Raw genomic sequence first — 19,300 nt, 5'->3', positions numbered from 1 at the left:
CAGAAGCGACACGTTTTACAAAGCTCCAATTGCACACAAAAATAAAATGCTGAATCACTTTTTCAGCCCTCCCGCCATATTTTCCAGTCATTCCTTAACTAAGCTTTTCCTTACTTTTGCTTTTGCTTACCTTACTCTCTAACAACAACAACAAGTGACTCAAGATTGCAACACACTTTGGTTTCCATGCTTTGGTTTGAAGACACTTGTCAAAATCACATTTCTGCCAATGATATTAACATATTCTGCCAGAAATATTAAAATAACATATTTTCTTCTGTTTTTCTTCAGGTTAATAACTGTATTAGTTAGAGCTTCTATTGTTGTGAAGACACGCCATGTCCACTGTAACGCTTACAAAGGGAAACATTTAACTGGCGCTGCCTTACAGTTCAGTGGATTGGTCCATTACCATTATGGCGGGAAGTTTCGTGGCACACAGGCAGACATGGTCCTGGAGAAGGGGCTGAGAGCTCAACATCCCTGTTAGCAAGCAGCAGGAAGCGACTGCGCAGTGGGTGTGGCTTGAGCATCTGAGATCTCAAAGCCCAGCTTAATGAAACACTTCTAACAAAGCCACACCTACGCCAGCAGTCAGCAAGGCCACATGTCCTAATAGCGCCCTCTACTTGTGAGCCTATGGGGGCCATTTTCTTTCAAATCATCACAGTAACATACACAGAGCACTTGAGAGCCACAAAAGTAGCACAAAGTACCAGTGTAGCTGTGGTCCCTATAGTGGTCATGTGATCCTCAAAAAGCCACAGCACCCCTACTCACTGCTGTATTATGTGTACTTATTTGAGCGATACTAGAACTGGGATGGCTGTGCTCGCTTTCCTCTACCAACACCCTGAAACTTTGACAAAACAGGGATAGGTTTTTTGTTTGTTTGTTTGTTTGTTTTGCTTTTTTTGTTTTCCCTCTATGTTTTCACCGGACCCTGTAAAGTCCTTACTGGCATAAAATGTGTTTTCTTTTGATTCATTCTTCATTAGAATTGCTAAATTCCGTGTATGTGTGAGTCCAGGAGGGATGTACATAAAACTAGAGATGCCAGCTGAGACAAAGCATAACTTACCCTGCAGCTGCAGTTACAAGTGGCTGTGAGCCACCAGATGTGGGGACGGGGAACCACCTCCGGTCCTCTGAGCTATCTTTCCGGCCTCATCGCTGTCTTTATCTGCTTCGGAATTTAGATTTAAACTTTAATGTGCACTAGCATCTTAGGTTTAGTACCCTGTTAAGGGTACTAGGGTACTAGGAGCTATGTTAACCTTGACTATATGGAGTTGAATGTGAATATGTGAGAAATGAGAATTTTCTTTGAAAAGTGAGGAAAGCATCAGAAAGATTTATTTATATATAATATGATTGTCTAGAATAATGTTGAAGTACACTGAGGTCATTGGTTAAAGTGCTAGATATATTCTGAGTAACAAAACAGTAAAATGCACAAGGAATGGGGCAAGAGGTTGAAATAAGAAATATGTAAGTGATATGAAGTTGGAAATATGAAATTTTGACAATTTTAGCTTACCTGCTTCGGTTTTTTTATTTCTTAGTCTCCAGCTCCACAGCCACAACAACCCTCACTCAGATTTCATGTTTCATTTCTATTTCTTCATCTCATTGCTTTTTCTTCCCAGTGGACTTTTCCCACAACAACAACACAAATTTCTTCTCTTTAACGTTCTGCTTTCAGGAACTCTATAGTTAAGTGTGTTCATATTAACAGAGCCTACAAATTTGGGCTGGGGAGGGGGGAGCCGGAGAGGGGCAGATATAGAGTTTGACACACCAAGGACCATGCATGGAGAGGACCTAGATGCCCTGCTCAGATGTAACTGAGGGCAGCTCAGGCTCTCTGTGAGTCCCCTAGTAAGGGGAGCAGGGGCTGTCCCTGCCAGGGACTCTGTTGCCTCCTCATTGATCACTTCCCTCTGGTGGGGCGGTCTTGCTAGGTCACAGAGGAAGAGGACACAGGCAGTCCTGATGAGACTTGATAGGCTGGGGTCAGTTGATAGGGAAGGAGGGCTCCCCTTTCTGAGGACTAGGGGAGGGAAATGGGAGTGAGAAGAGTGGGATGTGGGGGCAGATAAGGGGAGGGGGATACGATTGGGATGTAAAGTGAATACATTTTTTAAAAATTAAAAATAATTTTTTTCTTACTATAAAACAAAAGTTCACTTTATGGAGGAAACACGGGAGCATATGCTGGCAATACCTAGAAAAAAGTTATTTTAGCTATCGAGGTTTGTTCTTGTAAAATTATCTCGATTTAAAAATGAATTTGGCTATTGTGTCTGTGTAAGATATAAAGCATTTGATTTGGGTAGGTCGCCTTGCGCTGATTTCCAAGAGCAGCCATCTACTTTAGACGGTTACTAGTAAAGAGACAGAATTTACTCACAGCGTGTGTGGGGGTGTCACTGTAACATTTACTTTTGTTCTGGATTTAAAATCAATGTCACGAAAAATAGATTTGCTTCAGCTGTGTTGACAAGACCGGATTTCTGGGGCTGAGAAGCAGACCCAGACTCAGTCCACCTCCATTACGGTAAGAGATCTCCCCTGGGGTGGCAGTTACAAGGCATTGGGTTTTACCTAGTTCACCAAGAGCTTTGTTCCACTCACGACTCAAGAAATGTCTCTAGCTTGTTGCACAATGCTGCAATAATCTCTGTTGATGGAAGTTCTAGAAAACATTGTGTGTTCTCCTTGTCCTAACATTAATTAAATGAGAGAGAGAGAGAGAGAGAGAGAGAGAGAGAGAGAGAGAGAGAGAGGAAAGAGAGAGAGAGAGAGAGAGAGAGAAAGAAAGAAAGGATAATATGCTGTTTCAAATTTGCAATTAAGAAGAAAAATCACCAAAGAGAAATAAAATGAGTGATTGTGATCTCTTTGTAACCTCATTTGGATTTTTTAGTTTATTACACTGAATAACAGATAATTCTGAATTCTATAAACAAAATTGTGTGGATGAGTTTATGGGTTTTGAGCATCTTCGAAATATAACCAACTGAGCACCTGACATGGCTTTGGGAGAAAGTCGTTGCTGGCGATGTGATGGGTGACTCACAGGTACTGTCATTACAACACACAAATACTTCTTTTTTTTTTTTCTTTTGTTGTCTGAGTAAAACCAGCAGCCTTGGCCAGCTAGGCCACACCACTAGGTCTTCACTGCAGATCTCATGGTGGCAGAGGTTTCTCTATTCAGTGACAGCCTAAAATTGTTCAGCATCAAGGCACTCGTTCATTTTGTTGGCTTAATAAAAGTTGGTGAATGTACACCATGTTAAGTTTCCATAGAAATAATCCTGAGATGTTCACCACATCATCAAGATTTTTTGCATGATGCTTTTGTTGGGAGAAGTTCCTTCTCAGTGGAACATTTGGAGAGATTTAAAAATATGGCCATGATATGAATAAATTAATAAAATACATTTAAAAATATAATAAAATGAAAATACAGCCATAAATATTGGTACTTGGACAGATTTTTTTTTAAAGCCATAAACATCAGTACCTTACTGGTGTTGATAACTGCTGCAGGTAACAACTTGCACAATCTCATTGTGACTCAGTACTGATATTGGGCCAAGTACTGATAACTGGTATTCATTATAATTGATATTGGTACATGCTTAATTTTGTAAAAGCTTGTTTATAATATCAACACAAAGAAAAGTTTTACTTTGCTTTTACTAAAATAAGCAGCCATCTTCTTTCAGTACTTTAGTGTTAGTTGATCATGTGATTTATTTTGAACATTAATTGATGAATAAAAATAGTACAAATCAAATTTTAATCACGCAGATTAATTTAAAATCATAACTAAATATCAGATCATGCTTATCTGTAAAACTGTTTTAGAAAATGAAAAATGAAAAAATAAATAAATAAATAAAAATTGAAAAATGATTTTTCTGATCAACTGCTCTAACTCTTAAAAAAAAGATAGAAAGAAAAAGGAAACAGATGGAAACCTGAGATCCTAAATTCTTTGTTTATTTTAATTTTTAAAACGCATTAGAGCGGAGGGAGGACATAGGAAGGGTTTTGTCTTCAAATACTTTCCTTTGAAAACTGTCAAAGACGCTTTAGCATTCTAATAAGTGATTAACTGCTTGAGAAGAGACTGGAAACAATATCTTAGGTTTGTGTCCCCAAACATACACATTTCTGATGTAGACTTTTAAAGTGTCAATACTAAAGAGACAGTGCCCTTGACTTGTACCTGGCACTAGTTCCCTCTAGTTAATTTCTGGCCTGGAGAGTGGTTTGGGGCGACAGAGTGGCGTCCTGGTTTCCCAGGTTGTTGCCCTGACAAACTGCAGCGCTGGTACACTCAAGGGGCCTGACAAAATCTCATTAATCATTTTAAATTAAACGCAACCATTCTGTCCTGTCCTGGCAAGAAGAAAGACCCTCCCCCCAAACTTTAGCAAATGAAAATTTCCTCAGTGCAGATTTGGTAAATTTCTCTTGTTGGTCTTTAATTCAATTAGACAAAAATAAAATAAAATGATTTGCTCTTCTGCACTTGAAAACAAAACATTTGTCTGAAACAGGATTTAGCAGAGCAGACAAATGTCCTAAATACATAGCAAGCTTTGAATAAAAATACCTGAAAACATTCTGAGGGTCAACTGTTCCAGCAAATTAGAAATAATATTTACCTTTATTGTCGTTGTCTTAATAGTTCAGTAAATTTATTTTGCTTTACCTAAAATAAGTTATTCTTAAGCACTTAAAAGAGGAAATAAGAAAAAAAATTCATTAAAATGTATTTTGGTATTTTTCCCCATCTGCTCTTTTCCTTTATAACCTTTACTTTGTTTCAAATGGTGGTTGTGATGGGTGCATATATCTGTACAAATATTTGTATAATTTTAAACCTTTAAATATAATTCAAATAGATTGTTTTACATCCTATTAATAAACATTGTGAGCATGTGTTTGGGTCCACCTAACCAGTATCTTGCAGAGTATCTGATGCCTACATAAATACCTGTTATAACTGCCCCAGGATTAGAACATTCCAGATGCTTCCAATTTTCCTCTTTTCTTTAAAAGCAATGACTGTAGCTAAGGGTGTGCTTACTTTTCTGTGTTTGCCATTATTTCCTGAAGATGGCTTCCTGGAAGAGAAGAGATTTTCTTATGGCTGTGTGACATGAACTCTGAGCTGTGGTATTAATGGTGTTATGTAGAAGTTAGGAAGCAGGTTTCAATTAGAAAAGATGGCTATTTTAAATATTCAGACTTGTGAATAAGCTTGCTCTTGGGAACATCATAGTCAGCAGTAATCATAACATTACCACACATTTGAAAGAATAATTAAGAGAAGTAGAGTAAAAAGATTAATGACTTCGATTTCTGAAGTTAAAAGGAAGAAGATGAAATAGAAGGCAATGAAAGTAAAAATAGAGAGATGGCTCAGCTGCTAAGAGCACGGGCTGTGGCAGCTCTTACATAGGACCTGGGTTCAATTCCTAGCACCCACATGGTGCCTCACGGTCAGCTGTAACTCCAGTCCCAGGAGTTCTGTCTCCTTTTTGGGCTCTCCTAGGAAACTAAGTGCACATGGCTCACAGACATGCACACAAGCGACAAAAATTAATAAAAATAAATACAAGCAGACAATGTGTTAATTTAAAAAACCAAAGCGACAGTGATTCATCTGGTCACCTGAGTGTAGGCATCTTGGAGGCTGAACATTGATATACTCAGTTGTGATTGTCAACTTCAGAAGCTCTTGAATTACCAGGGAAACTGGCTTCTGGTTAGGTTATTTGGGGTGGGAAGACCCACCCATGTTGGGTGGCACCACTCTATGGGTTGGACCCTAGAATGTATAGAAAGGAGAAAGTACACAATTATGAGAATTCATCACTTTCTTCTTCCCGGCTGTAGACACAATGTGATTTGCTTCAGACACTTGCTGCTATGATATCTCCATCACAATAGATTGTATCTTTGAACTGTGAACCAAACGAATCCCTTCCTTCTTGAATTTCTTTTCTCAGAGTAATTTATCACAGTACCATAAAGTAAAAAGTGTGCACATATATGTGTTATATGTGTGTGGTGTATGGCATATATATATGTATGTGTGTATGTATGTATATATGTATATATACACATACTGTGTGTATGTATATATGTATACCGTGTGTGTGTGTGTATACTGTGTGTGTATATATATAGGTATACTGTGTGTGTGTGTGAGTGTGTGTTGGACATAAAAGTAGAAAAGGGACTATGAAAAGGGAGAAAGAGGTCTAAAGGGAGTGGAAAAGAGAGCAATGGAACGCATGTGATATATTTGAGAGGACAAAGGAGGCCAGCATAAGGTAATTGTGGGGAAGTCAGTAGAGGGCAAATAAAAACAAAGTATATGTATGAAAGTGTCACAGGGAAGCTCAGTCCCAGGTAGGTGGCCAAACATCAACGACAAGTACCACAGTGTTAATGGAATAGAATGTACTCAGGAAAGAGCTTTTGCTGATAGATTTGGAGGAGCCCAAAAATATTTTAAGCACTTTCCTTTTCTCTTTCTTTCTCCTCCCTCTCTTTTCCTTTGCCTCCTTCTCTTTTTATTTATCTTTCCTTTCCCGTCCTTTGTATTCTTTATTTCCCTGACTCCTTCCTTCTCTCCTCTCCTTTGTCTTGATTTTCCATTTTCTTTCCAAATATGACTTTTACCAAAGAGAACATGGCTGATGACTATATAAAGAACTTGCCCACTTGATATGGTACACTGTAGGCTTGAGACAACTCAGCCCTTAGTGGGGAAGGAAATTGTAGACAGGTTAAGAAGCACTCTTGTGGGTTTCAGCAGAGGTCAGATTACACATTGGGTAGGAGAATAATTGTTTAGTGACAATATAAAATCCATTAGCAGTACTGTGACTTTCTAACCTCACAGATCCAAGCCACAGGTGGAAAGAGAGTCAAGAAGCCTGAGAAGAGATGGGATAACTTAAATGTGGACTATACAGTAAGTGTCAAGCTCAGCATCCTTTTGGAGATGAGAAGGGACTATGGCTTGAACCCATGGCCTCACACATGTTAAGCAAGTTCTCCTGTGAGCTATACCCCCAGCCCTCAGTATTCTTCTAGATAATCTCTTCTCCCCCAGCCCCTCCAATACCACTTTCCTTCAGCCTTTCTGAAGGTTTTATTTTCTTTTTCCATCTCCATTTTCTACCAAAATATAAAGTTCTTTTTCTCAATTTTTGTTTGTTATTTTATGTGTATGGGCATTTACCTGCACGCATGGCTGTGCATCACTGAGTCTCACTGGCTGTCTGCAGAGGCCAGAAGAGGATGCTAGATTTCCTAGGACTTGTGTTACAGACTGTTGTATACTGTCCTATCAGTGCTGAGAATAGAACCTGGGTCTTCCAGAAGAGCAGCCAGTACTCCTAACTGCTGAGCAAGCTTTCCAGGCCCTCACTATTATTTTTTTGTTAAAAAAATGTATTTATTTTGTGTGTGGGGAGATTGCAGTACCTCTTATCTCCCCACCATGACATGGCATAAATATGGGCACACATGCACAGTTAGTTTGTCCATCAACAAGAAAATTAACATATATGTATAGGCAACAAGAACTGCGGCTGACGCTCTGTCAGTGTGTCCACATGGATTACCAATCTCTGGAATTGGTTTGTGCAAGGAAACCACAACCAAACGTCGTGAAAACGTTTGAGAAGTGGACACTAAGAGGAAATTGTAGGACCCACAGGGTCCTGGAAACCTACAAGAAGAACTTTATGACAGGCAGATCTGGATCCTGGGGTCCTCCTCAAACTAAGGCACCAGCCAAGGAGAATACAGGCAGTAAGCTTCGAACCCCTACCAAGACCTAGCCGACGAACATGATACTCTCCACCGTTGAGTGGAGAGTGAGAACTGACTCTCACACGAACTCTGGTGCCCCTTTTCTGACCATGTCCCCCAGATGGGGAGACCTGGTGGCACTCAGAGGAAGGATAGCTAGTTACCAAGAAGAGACTTGATATTCTGAGAGCATATATAGGGGGAGGAGGTCTCCCTAGGTCACGGACATAGGGGAGGGGAGAAGGGGAGAAATGGGAGGGAGGGAAGAATGGGAAGAAACAGGGGAAGGGCTAACAATCGAGATGTAATATGAATAAATTAATTTAAAAAATCTAAAAAACAAAAACAAAAACAAAACAAACAAACAAACAAACAAACAGAAAAAAAAAAAAAAAAAAAAAAAAAAAGAAGCCCTAAAGTGCTCTAGTTAGAGCTTCTGGGCCATTCTAAGGGAAGAGAGGAAGACCTGAATGCCAACAAGAGTACACACAGCACATCTGGGCTTGTGGGGACTTGGGGAACAGACATGGATACAAGCCATCCATGGTGCAGTCTGCAACAGCAGCTGGCAGGTTCTGGCTCTGTCCTTACAAATGAGTGAGAACAGATTTTAAAATGATGGGCTAACTTTTTTAGGCAGAGGAATTTGAAGATAGCACAACATTTGGGGAATTTGAAGCTAGCATAACATTTAGGCTGTGGTATGGTTACAGAGCACTGTATGGTTACAGAGCACTGCTCTTAACTAGATGCTCAGGGAAAGGCAGCAGACAAATGTGGGAAATGTGCATTTGAGCAAGAAAAAGAAGAATGCATGCATTGCAAATTGGGGACAAAGTGGCCCAGGAAAAGGTAGCAGTAGTGGGTAAAGAAATTAGGCAAAGAGAAACCTTAGAAACTGCATGGTAATTCATGGTCTATAATCCTGAGGCCGGAGGATTTCTGTGAGTTCAGCCTGGGTTACATACTATGATCTAGATAATCTTGGGGAGGGGAAAGCAGGGAGAGGGAAGGAGGAGAGAAAGACATAGAGACAGAGAGGCAGATGGCAGTGGAATGCACTGCATTACTGTGACAATCTGAATGGTGATATGAAAGGAGGACACAGCACATCACCAGTCAAAGCCCCAGGGTATATAAACAGAAACACATTTGACAGTGCCTAGGAGCATGCGAACCTCCAGGGCACATGCTAGGTCTGGGTTGCCTGGAGAAGTGATTTCCTGGTTTAGCCAGGATGGCACACAGAAACTCCATCAACTGTGGCCAAAGTGATCCACGGTATATCTTGCTTGGCCTGGCAGTTGACCTGGGGGGTCTTTTTTGTCACTGCTGTTGAAACAGGGTTTCTCTGTGCATCCTTGGCCATTCTGGACTCACTCTGTAGAGCAGGCTGGCCTTGAACTCACAGAGATCCACCTGCCTCTGCCTATCTGATTGTTGGGATTACAGGTGTACACCATGGCACCCAGCTGGGGATCATAGTAACATTAATGTTGGCAGGAGTTAAGGAAACACTGAGGTTTACACCAAGGAACTAGAAAGCTGTTGTGGCTAGGCAAGGTGTAGGGGGATGGTTTTCCTGCATGGTGCTTCTGAACCAAGTAGGAAGCTGAAGTTGAAATCTATCAGTAACTTAGAGACCTCTGCCAACTGGAAATGTCAGAAGCAATCTTCCAGGGAAAGCTGAAGGGACTGAGTGTAACTGGTCTAAGAAGAATGCCATGAAAAGTGCAGGTGGCAGGGTGGGGCTAATACAATTATACAAGCCTTTTGGAGTCTGATGCCATCAGGATCTCCAGACCACAGACAAGGGTATACAATTTGCTGTTTTACCTGCAGGGTTCTGATCTTGCTCTGTTCCAATCTTTCCTTGCTTTGGCCACATTCCTCTTTGGAATGGGATTCTGTATGGCATTGCATATTTGAAATATGTAACATTTTGTCACTTACATCTTATTTTACAGCAGCTCATCATTAAACAGGTGGCTTTAAATCTAAAAGAAACTCTTGTTTGGGCTTTTGAAGTATTTTTACATTGAGATGGCAATACTTTTTATTTTGGAGGGGGGCGGTCAAAAGGAACGTTTTAGTTCAAATGGGGACTGTTTCTACCAGGCTCATGTGTCGGGATGCTTGGTTCCCAAACACTGGTCCTCTTTTGAGCAGCTGTGAAACCTTTAAGAAGTGAAGTTGGCTGACAGAAATGAATCTTTATGAACAGATTTTCTTAGGGCTTGGCCTTGCTCCTGCCCAAAGGTTTGTTTTCTGATTTGCAGAGATGTAAGGGGGAGAGGGCAGGGAGGGACGGGACCAGGACGGGACATGTTGTATTCTCCCACCTCCTGAAAGTCCTCACGACTGCGGATGAAGCTGGTCCCAGTAGTCATGGCTTCTCTGCAATGCTGAACTGTAAGCCCTAAAAAAAGCCATTAGCGGAAAATAAATCTTTCCCTAAAACCTGGGTTGGGAGGCAGGAAGGGGGAGGATGCTAAAGCAGAATTGCATATTCAGTAATTTGTTTTTTCCAAAAGAAAGCTATTTTCAAATAAAACCATGAGCTCCACAAACCCACCAAACAAGCAGCCATAACATACACACAGAGGATCTGGTGCAGACTCAGGCAGGTCCTGTGCTTGCCACTTCGGTCTCTGTGAGGCCTGCTTAGTTGATCCTGCTGTTGTGTCCTCTATCCCCTCTGGGTCCAATAATCTTCCCCACCTCTTCTGAGGGAGGGAGCAGATGCCTGGCAGTGGATCTTAGCACCTGCTCCCATCTGCTGCCAAAGGAAGGCCCTCTGATGACTACTGCACAAGGAAGACACTGAGCTATGAGTATATCAGGGGTATCATTAGGAATCATTTCGCTCATCTTTTTTTACAGTAGTGTTTGCTTCTCCCATATGCCTGTGGGCTATGCAGTTTCCAGTTCCTGGCCATCTAGGCAGTGTAGGGCATGAGCTCCCTTTGTCTCTTTTGCTTCCTCTTATTCAGTTGCCTTGTCCAGCCTCAATATGAGGGGTTTAGCCTTGGGTATTGTATCTTGTTTTGTTCTATTTGGCTGTTGACTCTTGGAGGTCTGCTATTTTTCAAAAGGGAAACAATGGAAGGGGAGTGGTTCTGGGGGAGAGAGGAGGCAGGAGGGTAGCTGGGAGTAGTAGAGGGTGGATAGACAGTGGTCAGGATGTATTCTATGAGAGAAGAATCTAATTTCAATAAAAACAAAACAACAAGAAAATTACATAACACTATGATAGTTTCCAATTGATTACAACTACAAAAGATGTTTTCATTTTGAGAAGAAAATTATTATAAAAAGGGTTTGGATCTTCACAAAAAATTAAGAGTATTCAAAATTATATTATCAGTAGACAGGATAGAGTATTTTTTTCCTATCTCATTTAAAGTTGCTAATTAATAATAAAAGACTTTGGATTTTATAATATGTAACAACTATAAAATTGTGGGTTGAGACTATGTCACATGAAGCTGTATAATAATTATAGTTAAGAAATTTCATATAATTGACATATCAATTTAATTTGTACAGGATTGGCATTTGTAAAGATTTACAGAATACACGTCTTTAAATGTAATTTTCACCTTGAAGTAAAAAGAAGCTAAAGATGTAGACCTCTAGTCAATGATATATAAATCTAAGTGTCTATCCTTCAACACATCTTAATGATTTTAAACATATCAAGATTAGTTTCAAAAATCTATATTCTTTGTTGCTAGGGGGATAGATAAATATATGATGAACAGAGTGAAACCGTAACTGTAGGTGGAGTGTGCAGGCTGTCTCTGTGAAATGTTTCCATTTTTATGTTTGAATATTTCCACATAAAATTATATTGAAAGCCAGGCATGGTGGCACATGCCTTTAATCCCAGCACTCGGGAGGTAGAGACAGGTGGATTGCTGTGAGTTCAAGGCCAGCCTGGTCTACCAAGTGAGTTTAGGAAAGCCAAGGCTACACAGAGAAACCCTGTTGCAAAAAACCAATATATATTGAAGTAGGACGCACTTGTCCTAGCACTAGAGGCGGCAGAGGCAGAAGGATCTTGTGAGTTGAGGCCAGCCTGGTCAAGGACAGCCAAGGCTACACAGAGAAACCCTCTCTTGAAAAACCAACCCCGCCCCAAAAAAGAAATGAAGGCTTAAAATAAAAATTAAATTAAGAAAAGAGAAGAAGTAGAGAGGGAAGGTGATATCAGATGGTCAGAAATACATTTATAAAAATGGAGGTAGTGTAGACACAGAGGGAGAGTTCAATGCATCATTCACCTATAACAACCAACTAGAGAAGAAAAATTCATGTGTTCCTCTTATCACACAAGCATGTACCATCTTGGAATGCAGATCTCATGTCTAGGCCTCCCTACTGTAATCTAGCATAGGACACAGCAGATGGAAAGACTGTGGCAAATATTTGAAAAAGTGGAGTGTATGCTTTCCTTTTATTAATTAACTTTGAAGAGAGATAAAGATTAGGGAAAATAGTTAAACCTGAGTATTTCAAAAACAAGGAAGTAAAGACTTCCCCAGGTTCTAATGATATTTTATTCGTTTCTAAGTGTGACCTCTAAATTCTGACAGATTTTTTATATTCTCAGTATTTAAAGGATGTATTGAAACTTTATTAACCCAGAAGTTTTAAAAATGAATCAAATGATATGTTATACAAATAAGGCCAGTTTTGCATAGTATGTTTATATAGTAACAAATCAACCCTCTTTTCAAAGTTCAAAGAAGTGGGACGCTGGTACTGGTTTCCAGGTCAGATCCGACTTTGGCAAAACCAACAATATTCTTAGGTCAGAGTCAAATAAATTTCCAAACTCAGTTCAAGAGAAAAGGAAAACCTTTAGTTAAAATCTTTACAATAAAATAATTATGATTATAAATCTCTTCAGTTAAATATGCATACATCACATGGTAATTTTTAAAAGGGTGAAAATGGGTAGTTTCCAGAGAAATCTAATGCACAAACTCTCCATCTTACATAGTGTATGTCAGTTAACAATTCTCTAACGGCTGTGTTACACAGTGGCTGTTTTGTGCAAGCATGATGAGCAAAATTAAGAAAAGTTCTGCAAAATTAGTTAGTTCTGAGATTTCTAAACTAGAAAATAGTGAAGTCAAAAGAGGGGGTGCACTCAAGCTCGACTGTGCACAGAGGCTGGCCCGGAGTGACCAGCGGGGACGCTACCCCACTGGCAGCAAGCGTGTCCCCGGGCAGCCTCAGTGTGCAGCGGAGAGCTGACGCTCTAACAGTTGTGCTTTTACGCAGCCACATGGCCGATCAGGTAGATGTTGTCATAAAGGTGTCCTACAAAATCCTCACTGATGTTCTGAGCAGCACGGCGGGTATTTCGAATAAACTCTCTTTTTGACATTTTATTCTTCACGTGAGGACTAGTGAGGTCAATGGAAAGTAGAATCAGAGAGTAGCAGAGCACATACACAGCATCTGGAAGGGAAGGAGACACGTCTGTTACGAGCTAGCCCCAACCATCCACAGGTGCTCAGGAGACACACGTTTGAAGTCACAAAAGATCACCCGGTGTTTTTCTCCCAGGTTAGTCTTTAAAGCTCTGCCCTGGAAAACTACCTAAAACTGTGCAAACTGAGTAAACATCATCCAGTCTGATTATCAAAGCTATAGGCTCTCTCTCCAGTTCAAAGGAGCTTCAGGATGCTTTAGGACTTTATAGTGAAAACATATTCCCGACTTAATATTTCAGAACTTGCTTTATTTTCATTTTCAAACAGGACATTATATCGAACTATGATTAAATAAATTCCACCACCAGCTTATTTACAAAGAATGCTTTTTACAAAAACCTAATTTAATTTGAAAGCACTTTTAATGACATGAAATGTAGTACCTTGGCACTAAAAATAGAATGTAAAGAATTTTTAAGATTGTTAAATTCCTATTCCGGTTTGAGAGATGTACTTGAAAAGGGGGTGGAATCTGCACATTAACTTCAAAAATAAATCTTTAGGGAAACATTGCTCTGCCTGAACATGTGGAACAAGGCAATTTTTCATAGACTCACAGGGCAACACTTGATGCTCAATATTCTAGCAGTAGCAACTGTCACAACATTTGCAATACTACAATGTTTACATGTTAGAACCCTGCAGTCTTAAGAGAGCTAGGTTAAACATTGTATCTTATGAAACATGTTCAGCAAATTTCACATGACATGTAAATGTTTTGAATCTTTGCCTAATAAGAACATTTTAAAACATAAAGATACCAGTAAATTTATAAAATGAATGTGCACACATGAGACTTGATAACAACCATACATATGTGCACACACGGTGAAAACTAATTATATTAAAATCAATTATAGTGGAGAAATATTGTCATTTATGTACAGCTTATTAAAAGCTTCAAAATAACTTTTACATTAGCTGGTAAAAATAACAAACAAGAATAACTTTAAAGAATTCATGTAGGTACTTTAAGTTTCTTCATAAAGTTATTGCATTTCCTATGTGCAAAGGGTAAGGAAGTACATGTCCTTCTGAGTGTTCCATCCGTACAGTCATTGTTACAACAATTAAACAAATATTTACTATGTGTGGAAGTATTTTTCCCCATACTAAAAAAAAAAAAAAAAAAAAATTCCTCGTACTATGATTATTTTCCCTGCAAAGTGGTAGCAGCGGGGAAAGTAGTGTAACCACTCCGCCCCCCCCCCACCGCCTCCCCCGCAGCACACACACCTACTCTTACCAGGACTAAGGCCAAGCTCTCGCATTAGGTCAGGATTGCAAGCACAGAACCTATGTGAGAACTTCGTTATAAGAGTTTCAAGGTACTCCCCACGTTCTTCAGGAGCGTGAATATGACGAAAAAATTCCCTCAGTGCATTTGGCAAGAACTGATTCCTAAAATTATGCAAGGTTACAAGGTCATCCAGGACATCTCTCCTACAGAAAGAAAACAAGAGATACAACTGTAGTGAACTAAAAAAAAAAAAATCCATAATATGCAATTTTTGTATAAAAGTCCTTCATTATTGATTACTTGATTAGTTAACATTATCCTTACTCTTTAAAAACATTAAGTATGATTATTTAAAAAGTTAAGCTATTCTGAACTTCTCAAATAGGCTAAAATAAAACACGATAAAGGAAAATAAAGAATTCTACTGGAAAATAAGATATGAAGATTAAAGTGCTGCTCGGCTAAAATAAAATATGATAAAGTAAAATAAAGAATTCTACTGGAAAATAAGATATGAAGATTAAAGCGCTGCTCAGCTGGTGTGGTGGCACTCTTGAAGCTACGGCAGGAGGATCATAAGTTCAAGGCTAGTCTGGGCTACACAACAACCTTTCCACAAAGGAACAAAGGCTGCTTCTTTCCAAGTGTCCTCTGATCTAAGTCCAAACAGCCCCAGCATTGCTGCCTTTTAAATTGTAAGGAATTTTCTCTATCGCATCAAGACACATGTTCAGAGGCAAGAGCTATTTGTGCAGACTTCACAAAACACCCACATGGACTACACACTGCTTAACAGTCTGCTCTTCCTTCCTGATACAGTTTATTGTAAGCAGTTTTGTCTTTACAAACAGATACACATCACTCTTTTTAGTGGCTGTTCACCATCCTAACATTATGGGTATAATAATTCTTTGTATATATATTTAAGTGTTTATAATTATGTAAATATTGTATAACATATAAGCATATGTATATATGTTATCTATTTAAACCTATTAAACCTAGCATTTAATATACAATGACTCTGTAACATTCTTTAACTGTTACTGAGCTCAAAACTTGAGTATACGATCACAGCCTTCATTTTGACCAATTGCTTAAGCAGGGCTAGGCAAACACAGCCAGTGGGCAAACTCTGGCCTACTGCTTGTATTTGTAAATAGATTTAATGGAACAGAGCCATACTACTTTGTTTATAGTTGGCCTGTGTCTGCTTACACAACACAAATGGCAGAATTATAAGCAAATGCAACAGAGATCATAAGGTCGCGAAGCTAAGTGTTTACAGAAAGATACAGAAGAAGCACCAATCTCTAGGGCACTAGCCTTTAAAGACAAAGTAGTTAAAGGCAACACCTTTCATAGGAGACTTTTTACAATGACTACTATGCTGGAGCAGATGCTCCTCTCAATATTTTTATGTCTGCAATGAACTAGAATATAAGGGCACACATGAATAACTATCAGATGAGAACGGCACATGAGTCATCATCTATACCTGCATGGTTGCATGCTATGTGTCACCCTTTTAGGGTGTTTTATCTGCACGCCTCTCTACAGCATGTGCATATGATTTGGAACGGCTGTTGTGAGCCACCATGTGGATGGTCAGAACCATACCTGGTTCTTCTGCAAGAGCAAAAAAATATTGGTAGCTGTGAGCCATCTCTCCAGCTTCACCTTTTCAGAATTTTCAGACATTCACATAATTGCTCTGTGCAACATTACATAAATATATGTACAGCCTTATAGTCCTTAGGTTTTGAAGTTCACAATTTGTACAATAGATCTTTAAATGGACAGTTTCAGGATTTAGAATTTTGGTTATTTAAATACTTGGCTCATGGTGAACTATTAAGAAAAAGTCAGGGCTGCAACTTCTATAAAGGTCTTTGCGTTTAGTTTAGCTTTAGTTTAGGGATAATGGGCTATCATTTTGTATCCATTTGAGCTTTTGAGACAATGTCTCATTCTATCATTCTGGCAGGACACAGATTTGAGATCCTTCTGTCTCAGCTTCTGAGTAGTGTCATTACAGCCATGACAGGCCACAAATGGCCAATTTTTAGAAAACTTTTACAATGGCAACTTTTTAGCAGCATGTTAAACAAAAAGTCAAATCAAGTGTAAGATAACAACCCTTTTAATGGCTTACTCAATTTTGCAACTAGATTATTCTAAGTACTACAGCTTTTAAAGTAAAAATTAACAAACACATTACTTCACTTATTTCTGATAAAAATTTAATTTTTGCTTTACCTTTCATCAAGATAGATTCTCAGTTTTTTCCAATTTAGTGTTCTTGTACAGAAGATAAATTTTGCTATTTCCTTTGGTGAATCATCTAGGATACCCTTGGACATAAAGTAGCTCACTCCCTAAGACAGAAAGACAAATCTACATAAGCAAACTGAGCCTTGATATATAAATTTTAGTAATTAGGCAATTACAGAACCATAGCTGCGGGTTCTTTCCAGCATTACTACAGTGTTACAGCTTTAACATGCAAAATACAAGCTGAAGCCTGACCTAAAACTAGGATATGTAGTTGATAATTTACATGCAATGAAAAGTAGGAAATTCAAAGTTAAGATTCATGAAGACATCCTATTTTTTGGCTCATGATAGGAAAAACTAAGTATACAGAAATATAGACTACTTTAGTATGGGATGTAGACAAGCCATGATACAGACTATAAAATGAGCTTTGCCACAAATCCTTCCCTTTCCTAAGAGAAATGACATTTTTTTTTTTTTAAAGCTCAGATATATACTGTGGTACACAGTTTAAGAAAGTAGCCTTTCCCCCCCCCCAGGGGGCAACAGTTTGACTCTCCAAATGAAGCACTAACAACTTCGTTCTAAAAACAAAGATAATTACATTATTTAAATTACAGGAAAGTAGGTCAAACTCCAGGTTCACTCATGCTTTCACTACGTTGGCTTTAAGCATCACTACATTCTGTAATCATCTAGTTAAAATACCATTGACACAAAGCATATAAGACCAAAATAGGTTTTATCTTTGAATTTCCTTTTCTCTGCATGCAGAGTTGGTCAGAGAAGCATCACCTTAACATCTGTAACTACTTTTGACTTAAACCAACAACAACAAAAAAATCCAAACGCAGAAAGCAATGTTCTCTCACATATAATGAAGGTCACATTCAAATAAATGTCAGGTGCATTTGAATGTGCAGCTATTGAAATAAAAGGCAGGTGTGTTTATTTCAACGTGTAGTTCTCCAGATACATGCATTCTCATGAATGTGTGTGCCTGGGTACTAACAGTGTGTGTGCAGCTAATTGGCAGAGAAGATGACATGCAATGTACATGCAGCATACTGTTTTCACACATAAATTCCTCCAGCTTTTCTTCACTTTACAAACACATTTTGTACTCAGAGATATTGCACACACTGGAATCTTAAAACGTGAAAGAATTTTTATGCAACTCCCAAAGATAAGAAGTTTCTCATTAAAATTTTATATTAAAAATTTTAAAAAGCAATTTGGAACCATGAGGTAATGCTTTTGAAAGGTTATAATTATCTGCAAGTTGCAATTTGGAGATAAGACTCTTTATATAAGGCTCATTTTATGAGCCAACAGAATCTTAACAGCAACATTATCAACTTTTCATGTGCGATATAATACTATAAAAGCAATGCTAAGGCAGCAACTTTAAAGTACACACAAAGAGCAGACTGTGATAGCATGAAGCTTTCCTATCAGTCCAAGCGGTCTTTCTCTGCCTCTTTAGAAACAAAGGCTACATGAGGTGCTAGCATCAGGAGAGAAAGCATGCTTTTGGAGCAAGCCTCTCTTGGCAATGCATGAGGAGGCAGGGACTAGACAACTTCTAATGCCTGTTCCATCCTTTTCTCCATTAGTCTGAATGATTGAGAGTTGACTGTATGTTTACTTGATCTACTGAGAAAATTGTGAAAATGCTTGTTTTCCAAATGGCTCAATGTAAAAATTATTACAGCTCTTAGAATTACCTCCAGTGTTTAGTTTTAACTGAAGTGATTAAAAGACAGGGGAAGGTTTATTATGCATTACAATACTTTATTCATATCCAAATTACCATTTAAAAGATGTAAAATTAATCCTGGTCTCCCTGGCAAAATTACACAAAAATTATTCATATTCTCTAGATACATGATAGTGCCATTTCAACATCAATTGATGTTACTTAGTTACACAGTAACCTTAATATTTGGCTCACTAAATATCGTAAGATATAGTTAACAATAATACATTGTTGGTCATTTCTTTTTTATGAAATATATATTTTAAAAACTTACATATATAGTCTAACTTAAGTTCTCTAAAATAATTCAATGCAAAGAAGGGACCATACACAGCAACTTTAAATACAATCCTGAAACTTGGAAAAGGACCTGATATAAGCCAACTTTATTGCTTTTATGAGGAAAAGAAGCATGTGCCAGTTTCGAGGCTGAGATTTCTCCGGGGCAGGCAGGGTAGCCTTGGTAAGCATAGGAGGACAGCTAGCAAGCAGAGTATCAGTTCAAATTAGCACACATAAGAAAACACAGGCTTGTAACTAGAGCTCGGTTGCTCAAACTCTGTCATCTGCTTGATTCTTTTTTTTTTTTTTGCTTTTGCAAAATAAACTTAAGTTTCAAATCTACTACTATTTAATTCTGTTGCTTATTTAAAATTTAATTCC

The 19,300-nt window shown here is 38.6% G+C and overlaps 1 protein-coding gene across 2 annotated transcripts in view; it reads right to left on the bottom strand.

Moving 5' to 3' along the window:
- Window positions 1-12,168: 12,168 nt before the first annotated feature.
- Fbxo8 (F-box protein 8) overlaps window positions 12,169-19,300 on the bottom strand; it is a 39,340-nt gene continuing 32,208 nt past the window's right edge. Inside the window, exons 2-4 of one of the 2 annotated variants that reach the window (XM_051170044.1) lie at window positions 16,861-16,979; window positions 14,608-14,804; window positions 12,169-13,326 (exon numbers count right to left, since the gene is read on the bottom strand). In XM_051170044.1, coding sequence (XP_051026001.1) covers window positions 13,139-13,326; window positions 14,608-14,804; window positions 16,861-16,964 — 489 coding nt within the window. In that variant the 5' untranslated portion in view covers window positions 16,965-16,979 and the 3' untranslated portion in view covers window positions 12,169-13,138. The remainder of the gene's footprint in view (window positions 13,327-14,607; window positions 14,805-16,860; window positions 16,980-19,300) is intronic. The other variant, XM_051170043.1, reaches the window with a different exon arrangement.

Source organism: Acomys russatus, chromosome 27 (assembly GCF_903995435.1).
Source record: "Acomys russatus chromosome 27, mAcoRus1.1, whole genome shotgun sequence".
Taxonomy (NCBI): Eukaryota; Metazoa; Chordata; class Mammalia; order Rodentia; family Muridae; genus Acomys; species Acomys russatus.
The sequence above is the reverse complement of the archived record's forward strand: the minus strand, read 5'-3'. Positions and strand labels throughout refer to the sequence as shown.